The sequence below is a fragment of the Astyanax mexicanus genome, chromosome 3, assembly GCF_023375975.1.
Source record: "Astyanax mexicanus isolate ESR-SI-001 chromosome 3, AstMex3_surface, whole genome shotgun sequence".
Classification (NCBI taxonomy): Eukaryota; Metazoa; Chordata; class Actinopteri; order Characiformes; family Acestrorhamphidae; genus Astyanax; species Astyanax mexicanus.
Window position 1 is genome coordinate 12,517,409 of NC_064410.1, and position 14,681 is coordinate 12,532,089.

The 14,681-nt window shown below is 38.3% G+C and overlaps 1 protein-coding gene across 1 annotated transcript; it reads right to left on the minus strand.

The window, feature by feature from the left end:
* Positions 1–2,413: 2,413 nt before the first annotated feature.
* On the minus strand, positions 2,414–14,075 carry LOC103029772 (uncharacterized). The gene is made up of 4 exons (XM_007239025.4): positions 13,992–14,075; positions 9,488–9,935; positions 8,596–8,994; positions 2,414–7,747 (listed from the first exon to the last, which is right to left on the minus strand). Exons 2-4 carry the CDS (start codon positions 9,932–9,934, stop codon positions 3,845–3,847), a joined length of 4,749 nt encoding a protein of 1,582 aa, XP_007239087.3. The 5' UTR covers position 9,935; positions 13,992–14,075; the 3' UTR covers positions 2,414–3,844.
* Between the last annotated feature and the right edge of the window lie 606 nt (positions 14,076–14,681).

Below are 14,681 nucleotides of genomic sequence, written 5' to 3' on the forward strand. Positions count from 1 at the left end.
GCCCCCCCTGCTGGTGTTCTGTCGAATTGTGCTACTCTGTCAAACCGTGCTACCCTAGTGTATATTTAAAAAAACACTTTTTTAGGGCATGTTTCCAGTAGAAGTTCCAGTAGATTTAGGTTAGTATATTTGAAAAGCATAAATCATTGTATGGTTAAGTTATGGCAATGAGGTCATTACAAACTGATTTTGATTTTTTTTTTCATTATAATCGTTGTATTTATTATTATTTGCAATGAAAGTGAGTTCTGGTTGTTCATTGCACAAAAAAAGATTTATTATTTTAAAAAACACGAGAAATAATTAAAACCTTAGTGACGGGTCGGTCGCGAACGATCCGGTTCTAAGAGCCGGCTCTTTATCTACACCGAGAAATAGCGACATCGAAAGGGAAGTGTTTTTTTTTTAGCACTGGATAAACATCGTTTATTAGTTACAGTTAGGTGAATCTCGATCAGTTATGAAGTGTAATTACATATAAAGTGTATTTATCGGTTATCATGCTGTCAACCTTTTTTTTTTACATATATATATTTAAAGTTTCAAGATGATACATATAAACCACAATAAAAGACAGCATAAAATATACATTAAGGAATAAAAAAGTGATAAAAATATAGAATTATTAGGCCAGTGAGGGCTCATCATAGATTTTTAGAGTTTTTAGAAATGTCGTATTCTTAGGAATTCTAAAGTATTTCAAAAGTGAAGTAAAGTTGATGTTGTTCGGTGATGTTTGTTTCACTGTATATAGTTGCAAATTGACAAATAATATACACATTTTGAGAATGGACCTGTTTGTTTACTTGCAATGGGCCACAATCAATGTTTAAATAAATATTTTTTTAAATAAATTATTTTTTTTTAAATAAATATAAATATGAATAATCCATATTTCATATAACGTATGTTTTTAGACTAGTAATTCATTTTACACATAAATAAATTCATTTAGGCAACCAAAAAAATCTAAGGAGCCACTTGGGAGCCGAAAGAGCCGGCTCTTCTTAGTGAGCCTAGCCAGGAGAACTAGGCCAGAACCAGAAAGAATTCCCTTCACTATTAGGAAGCACGTATCCATGGGTAGCATAACTCGACGGAACACCGGCCAATAGCGTCCCACTGCTATAGAAACGCCCCCAAAATTAGCGCAGCCAATAGGAGTGTTTTCTGGTGGTTTTAGAAAAAAGGAATAAAAATTGTTCTTGTGTCTGTTTTTTTTAACGTTTTCCTACTTGTTAGAACTAACTTATTCAATTAATGTAATTGTTCAGTAGGTATGTAACAATGACATTTTTTTGCCCCTGAGTCTCTGTCATTTGATTTTTAGTATCTGCTAATACCTGATCTGATCCAATATTTTGGCAATGCACAAAAAATCAAAACACATTAAATTTTTTTTTTTAGTTTTTTAAATAAAAACATTTTTATTTTTAGCACATAATAAACAAGTACTAAATAGCCATATAATTTATTTCCATTTAAATATAAATCTTTTCTTAAATAAATTATCTCAAAACACAAAGTGGAGGCAATTGGGCACGAAAGCAACTCTCTCTGTCAGCGTAAACTAACAGAGCAGGCTCAGCGGATGCTAAAGAGCATAGTGCACAGAGGTCATCAAATTTCAGCAGAGTCAATCATTACAGACAGAGGCATCTTCAATACAGGATATGGCTGTATTTGTGTTGTAGTCTATAAGATGAGAAGTTTTCAAAATGTGGACTAACTGACTAGAGCTGGGAACTCGTCTGAACTGAAAACCTTACTGACACCAGAAGAACCTGTAATCACACTAGATTTGACAGTGGTTGTGGTTCTAAAAGCTGGATTCACTAAAAGGCTATACCTATTACTGAAATGTCCCAATGTTTCCAGGGTCCTATATTGTGAGAAGTGTTATGTTTTTATGATCATTCATTTGTTTATTGAAATGTTAAGAAAACAGCATTATATTTTTAGAGCTTTAAAGTTTTAGGGTGTTTTGTATTTAAGTCATCTATTTAAAGATTTAAAGCAGTGTAGGTTAGCATTGTAGCACACCAAATTTATAAAACAATATATATAGTCATGGCCAAAAGTGTTTTTTGTTTTTTTTTGCTTTTTCTGAAATCTCTCCCACAAAGGTTTATTTAAACAACACAAAAACAAAGAAAAAAAAATATTGATCCAAAATATGCGCCTCATAATCCAGTGAAACTTATGTATGAAAATAGACCTGTAAATTGACGTTTATTAATAGTGCGCCTTAAAAACCAGTGCACCTTATAGTGTGAAAAATACCATAGATAAAAGTAGAGCCACTGTACAATAACAGTAAAATGCTGGTGACACTGCTGACAGTAGATTATTTTATTTCTACAGGACAATTTGTACAGTCTATACAACATTTTCACCTTAATAATGGAGTTGTATAGACAGGCATGAACATTCCTGAACATTGCCTTGATGCTATTGCAGGCCGATGCAGCTCTGGAGCTGAAGCACAGTGATAAAGAGAGTCTGTTTTCTCAACAGCCTCCTCCCAATCTGCGGTAATTTAGAGCTCAAGCATTGTCACAAGGTTTCATTCTGTGGTAGAGTGAGTGTCCTGGTCACAGGAACATCATTAGGCTGACTTGGTTCTCTGTGTTTGCGTTATCTATCTGTTATATTAAACACAGACCTCAATAACTGATGTGGAATGATGAATCATGTGCTTTGTGCCTGTCGTTGAATGTAATGTGGTGGAATTTAGAGATTAGATTGAATTAGTTTATATTAGTATTCTAGTTTTATACAGTCTGAAAGATACAGTGCAGCAAATATGACAGTTGTCTAGCTGTAGCATCGTGTCGTTTTTCCCTCTCTGCCATTCCAGTGGTGATTAATGTAATAATAAAACATGTTACTGTGCAGTAAAAACATCTAATGTACTAAATATTACTAATACATTGTCTCCACACTGTTTAAAATGCTTCTTATGAATGTCATCCTGTGCTTGGTTGGATGAGAAGTCACTACTTTGAATGAATTTGATTAAAGACACCCCATATACCAGCTACCAACTGAGACAAGCTGCTCTCAACTGAGGAAAGAGGCATTTTTATGGTTATAATGTGTATTCTTTATTGATATTTTCTGGAAAGAAAATGTAAAATGTATAGGATATATATATATATATATATATATATATAAACAAACATGTTCTTACACCTGTGAGCCAGTTAACCTGGGCTAAACCCAGACTACAAACAATGCCACATTATTTCAGATTTAATCATGATGTGCTCACAACAACATAATGTGACAAACATAAAATGCAATACATACTGTATATTAAGATTGAATAAAAAAAAAGAATACCTGCTTCATGATTTCTCTGACAACTACAATATATGAAGTCAAATCATTTTCACTTTCACTCTAAATGTTAAGCTATAGATTTTTAAAATTAAAACTACACCAAGAGGTGTAAGAGTATTCTGGACATGTATTGAGCTAGAATTGGACTGAATTGCATTGCCAGCTAACAGACCACATTTTACGAATGTTTGTCAACGTTTTCAAAAGGTAGCAAAAAGAGTAACCTGTAACAGTATAGAAATAATGTTTCAGAAACTTTCTGAAAACATGTGACATAATAAAGTTGAAAGTACATCCAGAAAACTGGATGGAAAAAGAAGATTGAGCATTCTAAGATGGTAAACCGTGACATTTTACTAACCAAAAAATTTAAGCTGGCGTTGCATTGGAAATTCTATTTAATCAAGAATCATTCTTAGCCTGGCCTGGGAAACCAGCCCAGAATGTTTCATGTTCTTCGTAATGTTTTGTTTTGTTCAAAGAGAGAAAAGTCTTTGCTTTAAGGCATGTATTTCTTTGCCTTCATCCTGGGAATGATCTGCATGTCTCTGACATCACCATGCTGTAGCAGCCAACAGAGGAACCTTTCTGTGCCCATGCCCCATCCACTTGTAGTCAAAGGTATGACCTGTCTCATGTTCATGTACCATTTATACGATTCCTCTGGTACAGCATGGTGTCGTAGGGCCTCTTGCACCATTTCAGGGTTGGGGTGTCTTTCCCCCAGCCCCACTGTCTCCCCCAACCCAAAGAGGAGATCAGCAGCCTTTGCTTTGGTTCTGCCAGAGCCTTCAACATACGCTTGGTAGAAGGGCACACTGAGGTGATCCATTTCTGTCAACCAAACAGCACCACCATACTGTTCTATCAGGGTTCTTTCTCCTTTGCGAGTTAACTTTCTACCAAACTGTGGCTGCCCCTCCTGTACCCATTCAAGACAGTCAGGAGAGGGCAACATCGTAATAGCTTGGTCCAGGGTCACTCTTGGAAGGGGATCCTCCAGTCGCTTAATCATATCTTGTACATGGGACAGTGTTCCTGCTGTGCTCAGGATGATCTTAGAGTGATTCTTTAACATTGTGTGAGTCAGGTGGGCCACAAAGCCTTCTGCTATACTAATAGCCTCATCCATGTCACCAAGTAGCTCACACTCAATATGGTAGAACTGGTTGAGATGGGTTGCATCAGGATCCTCGCCTCGGAAACTGGGAGACACATAATATGCCCCAGGAAGTCCATCCTGGAACCGCAGGAAGTATTCGAGCACAAACTGCATGGAGTCAGCCAAGTACACGTCCTGGCCTAGCATGTTGACGAACACAGGCTCTGAGTCTGACCCCAGACCCATTGGTGAGGAAATCGTGTCAGTTGTGATGGGCGTCAGAGCATAAGCGTACTTGCATTTGTTGTTGAAATACTCCACTGTGCTGTGGAACAGAGTGTTTTGAATCTGAAAGAGGTTGCGGTACCACTGGCTCTTTATCGCTAGTGTGGAGTGGCTTTGGGGATGTTCCCAAGAGCGAGGAGCAATGGTCTTTGTGATGTTGGTGTGGATGTCATTAAGAACCTCTGCAGATGCTGGAGGACCATCTGCTGAAGTAACATATCCAGGGTAGGTTGGGCAGAACTGAGGAGAAGGCATTGACGGGGGCGCTTCCCCAGGCTTTGTGACAAGTGGGATCAACTTGGCATGTGCATAGTCAATTTCAAATCCCTCAAATATTAAAGCCACTCCTCGAGCACCCATCCCTTCTTGCAGAAGTTGAGCCACCTTCCGTGTGGCCAAGATGAGGGCTGTGTAGTCACTCTTTTTCAGACGGAAGATGTCACTTGTAAGTGGTTTTCTTGGCACGAGAACTGTTAAGCCAGGTGTGTTGGGGAATGGTGTCAAAAAGGCTACATGTTCGTTGTCCTCCCAGACTCGCCACTGCTGCTCCTCTCCTCTCACAATGCGTGAAAAAAGACCATCATGGGAAGGATCTCCATGGAAGTCATAGCAGGAAGGAGCATTGGCAGTTGGAAGGCAAGCCCGGATCTTTGCCTGGACCTGGTCTAGGTGAGCATCTTCACAACGTGGGCCACTCTTGGAACTGCAATAACCAGGGTCATGTATGTGGAAGTCCTCTTCAAGGGCAAGATGAGGCTCCCAGTTGGGTTTGAGTCCATGAATAGGCAAGATTTTGATGTGAGCAGGTTTGTCTTGCTGGGGCATGAACACCAAGGCACAACGGTACACATCAAGTTTCTCACAAAGTAAATTAGCAACTGTTTGTGCCCCAAGCAACATTGCCACAAATTCAGGCACAGTTAACTGAAAGATGCTACATGGCCCATTTAAGGCCTTTCGAGTGAGAATTGTGGTTCCTGGAGTCCAGGGTTCAGGGTGCAAATAGGCTACAAATTCGTCAGTTTCCCAGACCACATTTGCAAAGCTAATCATGGGTCTGAAGACTTCAGCTCGAGCAACTCCATTCACCATGGAACCAACAAACATCACTCCAGCGTTAGTTTCAACCACAGCTTTGCCTTTGTGGTCAATTGCGATGATTCCAGCACATTTTCCGCCTAGATCCTCATAAATCACTTCCCGACAAGCCTGTGCCAAGCTGTAGCCTTTGAGGTTGTAGAGACTAGCCACTTTATGAGCAACTGTCTCGCGTAAGAATGCATCACCATCTCCTGAGCATGTCACAGCAAGTTTTGAATCAGCATATATTCCTGCTCCAACAATTGCAGTGTCACCAACTCTACCTTTCCACTTGCCTACTAACCCCCCAGTAGATGTGGCTGCTGCAAGTTTGCCCCAGCAATCCAGAGCAACTGCTCCTACTGTTTGAGGATGATTGTTCTTTCTGCCACTAAGCTTCAGGGCCAGCTCCTTGTATCTGACATCAGTGTGAAAGTACTCTGCATCCATTGGTTTCTCCTTATCTTGGAGACTGTCTAGGAACTCCTCAGCTCCATCTCCTGTCAGTAGTGAGTGTACACTTTTTTCCATCACTTGCCGGGCAGCTTTCACTGGATTTTTTGCGCTACGCATGCAAGCCACGGATCCAGAATTTTTGCTGTGTCCATCCACAATGGTAGCCTCCATCTCATGGTGGCCATTGTGATTGTATACAGAGCCTTTACCCGCATTGAATAAGAAACAGTCTTCTAAAGCAGCCACACTTCGCTGCACTGCATCCAAACTGCTGCCTCCATGGCTTAACACTTGTGCACCCAATGTCAGCGCTGTCTGTAGGGCAAATTCAACAACCTCAACCACCTTATGGCTCAGCATCATTTCTTCCCCAGCTCCACCATGAATGACAATGGTGTAGGCTGGCTTTTCTACATGGGCAGAGCCTGTGGGTCCTTTCTGCTTGACTTTCTTTCCTTCTTTTGGAGCTACAACTTGGCTGAAATCTTCTGCTGCAGTGCCATTTACTGACCCTTCCTCTTTTTGCAGTAGGCACTCAATGGCTCCCATCTGCCCAGCTATCGCGTACCTTACTGCCAGGAGCATTACAAGCTTTAGGTTTAGTTCCAGACACTGTTTAAGTTTTCCTAAAATGCTGGCAAAGGTGCCCTTTCCGTTTAGCACCAGACGGACTTTGTCCTTCTTTCCCAGGTAAGTGACAGCAAGCTGGTCAGTAGCATATACATTGCCCACAGCACATTCCACACCTTCCATTAAATCTGAGCCAGTGAGGTAGATGGATGGGCATCCAAAAAGATCTAGGTATTTCTTGAGAGGGTTGTCTTGAGACATACCCCTGCGCAAGACAGCTAAATGAGGCCCTACACCATGACCATTCTTTGTTGCTTTGATAAGATTTTTGTGCTCTAAGAATGCCAGATGGAACTGTCGAAAGAGCTCTGTAGTGTAGCGAGGAACGTTGTCTGGCCCAATGCAGGATCCCAGCGCTGTAACAAGTTTGTGAGACTGCATTGTGATTGAGTATGTTGGATCACAGCGGCCATGTTTGTAGTGCCTCATATGAGTAGGAGTCACCATGATGTTGCGAGCAGCTGATTCCCCAAGGGCTTGCTTCAGGGAGAGCTGCAATGTGAAATTGATCCATGCATCATATAGACCTCTATGACCTCTTAGAGTTGTGAAAACATCTGGATAGGATGAAACCTCAAATGTGATGACAGGGTTACTTGCTTGTGGCTGGCTACTAAGACGAGGACTTAGGTTCTTCACACCTTCCAGTGTAAATTTCAGAGCTTTTGGGTGTGAGGAAGCAACATCTGACCCGTTTATCAGTGTCTGGGTCTTCATATGCTCTACGTTTTGAGACTCTGAAAGGCGCCACACACTTTCAACAACCAGACCAGCCACCATCCCATCCAGGGCACAGTGTTCAAACACCATGCCTGCCGTGCTGTCTTTGAACACCACCATGTTTACCACCTGTGGAGGATATGTAGTATAAGTTTTTATCATGGCATTTAAAATAGTCATTTTCAGTGTTGTATTAAATTTTTTTGTATTTTGGCAACAACAAGAAGTGATACACATATAGTGAAATATATACAGCTCAGATGCATCTAAACAAAGTAGACTATCATTGAAAAGTTCTTTAAAAATGAAGTATATAGATTTATTACACACAGAATGATCTATTTCAAATGTTTATTACTTTTAACATTGATGATTTTGGCCTACAACCAACAAAACCCAAAAGTCAGTCTCTCAGAGACAGACGCATGGTTTCCCAAAGCATCATTGACCATCTGTAAATTTTACATTTCATTTAGAAATCAAGTTCCCTGAGTCAGGATGAAGACACACAGTCCAAGCTGCTTGAGGTCTAGTGTGAAGTCTCCATAATCAGTGATGGTTTGGGGAGCCATGTGATTTGTTGGTGTTGGTCCACTATGTTATATCAAGTCCAGCATCATTAGTACAGCATTTACCAGGAAATTTGAGAGCACTTCATGCTTCCCTCTGCTTTATATAGATGTTCCAGCAGGACTTGGCACCTGCCTACCCTGCCAAAAGTACTAATTGGTACAATTGGTAATGTAAACATTTTCTGAGATACTGACTTTTTGGGTTTTCATTGGCTGTAAGCCATAATCATCAACATTTAAAGAACCTTGAAATAGATCACTCTGTGTCTAATCAATCTATATCATTTTTGAGTTTCACCTTTTGAAATGAGTTACTGAAATAAACTCACTTTTTTGGTGATATTCGCACCTGTAAGTATCTACTCATGTGAATTTCTGTTATCTTCGCCCACATTTTCCACATACCTTGTCATAATACCTCAGGCACTGTCCATCAGCTCCTCCCAAACGGACAGCATTGAGGATATCAGCCAGATCGGCTGGTGCAGGGCAGTCTTCCAGTGACAGTCCCAGAATAGCACCCTCCATCACCCCGATTGATTCTGCTGCCTCACCACCACCCTTCAGAATCTCCTCCCTGATAGAGTGCCAGGTCTGGCGATGAAGAGCAGATAGTCCACAGATGTTGGATGGGTCTTGTGCAGGCTGTGCAGCCGGCAGACTCATCACATGGGCCAACTGAGCGTAGATGTCATGAAGAGGCAATGGTGAGACAGTGCCTCCTGCACTTGGGTTCCTCAAAATTTGAATGGGAAACACACCCCCTCTGCAGGTCACAATGGCATGGAGGCTGTCAGGATACACCTACAAATAAACAGACAAGCTAAATGAATAATCAAACACAAAATATGTCATAAAATGATTTAAATTTACAGAGAAAATGGAACTTCTAACAACTACCTGCATGGCCTAATGGACTACCGAACATTTTCATCTTTCAGGGGAGGCTAAAAAATTCCACTCAATTCAACTCCACCGTCTTGTTTCAGACCAAAATATATGTGCAAATGTTTGTGTCCAATTTTCCACTATGACATGATGATAACTCAATGATGTGGGTTTAAAAGAATGTGGAGCTGATTTAGAGGCTCTAACTGAAAAGGGAAACACAGAATCTGCCAATGGATTGACCATCCCAACATTCAGACCTCAACATCATTAAATGTGTATTGATGTCTTATAGTAAAACTGAACTGGAGGTGCGGGACAATCTCTCTTCAGATTTAAAAACACCTTCACCACCATGTTTAAGTGTCATAGTGTTAATGGAAGCGGTAATAAGGGTAAACTGACTTACTTTTATCTGATCTTGGCTCTTGCCTGGTAAGCGACTGGCAGCAAAGACCTCAGACTGTTGTGTGCGCTCTGTTGGCACATCACCCTCGATTAGCCCAGGCTCACTGTACAGCTTGGCTGCAGCCCATAGCAGAGTGGAGGCCCTTTCCAGCTGTGCATACTCTCCCTTAGCCTTGGATGGAGGTAGGACTGAGGGAATAGCCGTAGAGGTGGGCAGGGGGTCATAACAGGATAGCAAGCGCTTCTTGAATTGATCGGTCACCCAGTTCTCTTGGCCAGAGGCGATGGACTTCAGCCGTTCCTGGGTCTCCTGAAGAGCCTCGGTCTGCTGGGAGAGTGCATTCCTGTAGTGGACATACTCCTCGGGGCTCAGAATGAGCTGAAGAACACGGCTCGCTTCTTTTAGAGTGACGTCCAACTCTGGAACTGGATAATTGAGTAGGGCCATCCTGAAGAAGAGAACCAGGTTAATGCTTAAGAACACTGTAAAAATTGCTCTTGTGTAGGATCCTGCAGGTAAGAAATGACATAAAGCATATGTGAAAATAGGGTAGGTTGATAAAGTGGTTGACTGGCATTGGTTTAACATCTGAGTCACTGAAATAAACCACAGAAATATATCACAAAATTAAAATGCACTTAATGCACATAACTTAAGAAATATCTTATTTGTTTGTTAAAGACTATATTCATGTTAATATTTGTACATATGATGACTTTTAATTAATATTTTTAATTACCTAAACTTTATTAATGACAGAGTGTCTGTACTATAAATGTATTTACAATAGGTATTTTGTCATTTGATATGCACAACGGCAATTCAAATTTAAATACATATTTCCTACTATTGAATGATCTTCTTTTAATCACAATATTCAGTATTTATGGTACTAATTTTGTTATGCTAATATATGACTGGGATTATAGACACCATGCCTGCAGTGCTGTCTTTGAACTACGTGTGTAAGATATGTACTATAAGTTTTTAACATGGCATTTAAATTGTTATTTTCAGTGATTTATTTACTTTTTTAAGTATATTACCAAAGTATTTGTTCTCCCAGCCAAATTATAGAGCTCAGGTGTTCCAGTCACTTCCACGGTCTAAGGTGTATAAAACCAAGTAGCTAGTCTCTCAGGTGATCACTACACTCCAGTGTGGTACTGTGATAGAATGCAGCAGCTGTGCAACAAGTCCAGTCGAGAAATTTACTCACTACTAAATAATCCACAGCCAACTCTCAGTGATATTAAAACAAAGTGGAAGCAGTTGGGAATGAAAGAAACTCGCTCAGTGTAAAATAACAGAGTGGGGTCATTCACTACAGACCTACAGACTTCATAGCTTCAGATTAGCTCAAGAACAGAGAGTTCAAGAGAGAGTATAGAGAGCTCCATGGAATGGGTTTCATGTCAAAATTTCAAGTCAATTTACTGCACTAGAGTTTTGAATTTAGAGGCCAACTAAAAACTTAAGTTTTTAAAATGAAGAAAACCACCACCAGTTGTGCCAACTAGAAATCTTTAGTTCAGATCATTCAAAAACGTAAAAATGTACTTTATGTTTTTAGTTTGCCTAATTTTACGTTCTATGAAGTGTGTATTGTAAGTTCTGCTGAGTATCCCTTGAAAATCAACAAAAAAACAAAAACTGTTTTAATGACATGTTAAAATTAATCAAACTCATATAGTGAGTGCAACACTATATTTATTCTTAATTTTAGTAAGCATCTGGGAACTAGGAATTTATGACTGTTACATATCTATCTTATTCTCAGTCACATAAGCTTGCAGCAAGGAAAATGTGACTAGCTGGACCCAGCCATCATATAGTCATATAGACTGAGCAAAACAAAACCGAGTAACTTGCTCTTCAACACTAAGACCAGACAGTTACCTATTACATAACACTTATATATATCCCAAGAGAAGGCAGCAGGCTGTGGAGAATAATTATACACTGATGGTGAGAGAGGTGGGAGGAAACGCCCAATATGCAAATATAATGAAGGTTTAATATACTGTATGGATGAAAATGTAACTAAATTATTGACCTTGACTGAATGATTACGTCCAGCTTGTTATTTTTAGGATGCACGTGTCCTTCATTGTTCATGAGGCTGTAATTCAATCAGTTCATTACAGTCTCCAAAGAGAAGGCCTTGTTTTCAGCACAAAAGGCTCCTTTTGAGTAAAGAATGCACCTTGAATTTCAGAAAATGGGATTTGACAGTAGTACAATATGGTGAAGACACTCCGTGACTGTTCTCCTCACACGAGACTAAGAGCAGGATCTCAATTACTGTTTTTTTCTCCATTTTATCAAAATGAGTATAACATGGTGTTTGTGTTGCTGGTTGTTATGGGAGCAGGTCTCATGCTGCGTGACCCATGTGGTATAATATAATTAGGTCTGATTGAGTGTAGCAGGCCTCTCCATAATTCTCCTTCCTTGGCTTCTTTTCTCCTCAGTAAAGCTGCTCATTCAGAAGTTCAAATGCCAGTTCACTCCAGGTTATGACTGCGATCAGGTGATGTTATTGTACAACACCTTCATTGTGGTCTCAGTAACACCTTAACACATTTCTCAGGAGAAGGCATCATAAGAACTGCATTCAAACTCCAAATTCCAAAAACAGTAATCTATAGCTATTGAACTCAAGAAACTAAAGAACTGAAACTCTATTAATCTCTCAAAGTGGGGAGACAACTCAACTTTACTGATTTTATCTGATTCAGGATACATCAATGTATTTAATTATTTACCACTTAAATAATATTACTATTAAAATTACCGTTATAAAGAGGTTAGGTTGTACATGCCTTATGTTTTGTTGTATGCCATATAGTGAACTATGATTAATAGAGAACATCAATTTAGAATGTTAATGTATACCACATTATCATTACTGGTTTAATATTTAAACTTAGTAGTTAAATGGTTAAACTTATGTAGAATTATGTTATATGACAGGATTTAATGTGATTAATGCAAAAGATAATGTAAAAATATCTAATGTTTGACAATATGAAGTAATGTGGGTTCACTTTTTGGCAAATGACAGCTGAATGTGTTGTAACTATCCAATAATGGTCTTTACGCTATTTTCGACCTTAATTAGTACCATTAATAAACTACTTTATAAACCATTTATAAATGATTTATGAAGTTAATCTAATTTTAAAGTGATCACTTATGTCCAACTTACATACATAATACTGAATGAAGAAGCCAACTTACAGTAACAATAGATACTTTTCATTTTAAGCACCACCTAAAATATGCTGTAAATAACACATTGCACACATACATCACATTCGTATATACAAACAGGCTGTTTAGCTGTTTAAAAAGAGGAACACATTTTCTAACCATATAAAAGAAAGGTTATAGATTATAGAAAAGAACCATTTACTCAGCCAGAGGAACATTTCAGATAGCACCATTGACATAACTGACCTTAGTCTTTTTAAAAGGAGTACTATTCACAAGTTGACTGTTTTATATTCGTTAATAACTAAAATAATTGGAATCAGTTGTTGAACATGTTGAACACATAACAGTAGTTTTGTATTTAATTTTTTTTGCACACAATAAGAAATTATTAATTATAACTAATAAAAGGTAGACATCTATTTATATATTTTTATTTTTTTTTCTATTTCTGCTCTTGAGATCTGAAAATAAGTTTAAATAATTTTGTATATTATGGCTGTCACACCCTTTCCCTTACACTGTGTCAAAATGTTTCAATGAATGGACCAATAGAAATTCTTCAAAGTCACCTAAAAGAAACTTTTTACATAGATTTCCACTGAAAGTTAAAGTTTTTTGACAAACAGAGATAATAATTATTGATTATTCATCTATTTATCTATTCATCTAATCTATTTAGAGTCATCTGCAAATTTTAATTATTGTGGACTAAAAATATATTTTCCATTGTAACTTTAGTCTCATTAGACAGTAATTTACAAACAAGTTCAATATCGGCGCTGTCCAATGAAAAACTCTTATCTCCATTTTTGTCGATTTTTAGTTTACTACGTAATTTGAACAGACAACCTCTCTCTTACCCTGTGCCAAAATTTCTTGGTGAACGTATCAATAGAAACTCTTCAAAATGACCTGAAATAAACTCTTTTTTCAAGGTTTTTTCTCTCTCCTCTAAAGTTGCTTTTTTGGAGATAAGTGTTTTTCATTGGACAGAGACGATATGTACTCTCATGTACTATCATGGCTGTCACATAATCACACATAAAGTCATCATGAAACATCTCAAACATGGAAATCAATCAATTCTCACCAAAAACAGACACGTTTCATTAAGAGTGAAACCATCCAAAAACGTATACCTCTGACCTGTATATTTACAAACTACAAATTAACTCTAGAACTATTACAACAGATTAACAACTATAACCCACATTGTAATCATCATGTTCAGCAGTAAGGTATAAAAATGTCCAGATATCAGTAAAAAAGGTGAATTTAGACTCACCTCAGAGCAGGAGCGACTCGCTGAAACGTACCGTGTGCTGAAAGAAACTCAGTGAACAGTAAATTTTGTCACAGCAAACAAACAAGAAGAGGGCGGTAATAAGGACCCAGTGATTCCAATTAAGGAATTCAATTTCCTGATAAAGGCTGACTGTGTCACTGGCCAGACCATCACACTGGCATTCTTCTCTGCTAACAGAAAGCACCGTAGAGAATATATCTGCAGTTGAGTAAAGTTGTAGTGACTAAAATTCACAATTCTGTATATATGCTTTTCTTTATCAATAATATCAATTGATATATATCCATTGGGTTCTATTCTAAACTATTATTATTATTAGATTATTATTATTTCATAATAAATTAAGGAGATTAAAGATCTAGTAGTTTTTCATGAAAACGCTCGCTAAGCAACTAATCTGTTGATAATCTGTTGATCTGTTGATCTGTTGACTTTCTTTTTCCTAACATTCAGCAATTATTTGGTGTCCAAATGGTTATGGTTAAAATGGTGTCCAAATAGTTATGAACTGTATATCCAGTAGAGTTGTAAGAACATACCAATATATCCAAGTATCAAGGTATTTTGTATAGCAATATTATATCAATAATCAAAAACACAGTAATGGTTTTTATTTATTTGTTTTCGTATAAAGATTGGTGTAATTTTGTGTAAATAGTTACTTCTTTC

What these genes read in the sequence shown, in the direction of transcription:
- LOC103029772 (XM_007239025.4), bottom strand. Translation starts at nt 9,934, where the DNA reads ATGGCCCTACTCAATTATCCAGTTCCAGAGTTGGACGTCACTCTAAAA. An exon ending in AGAGCCAAGATCAGATAAAA is followed by an intron (nt 8,995 to 9,487) that starts GTAAGTCAGTTT and finishes GTTTATTTGTAG; the next exon opens with GTGTATCCTGACAGCCTCCA. An exon ending in GCCTGAGGTATTATGACAAG is followed by an intron (nt 7,748 to 8,595) that starts GTATGTGGAAAA and finishes TATCCTCCACAG; the next exon opens with GTGGTAAACATGGTGGTGTT.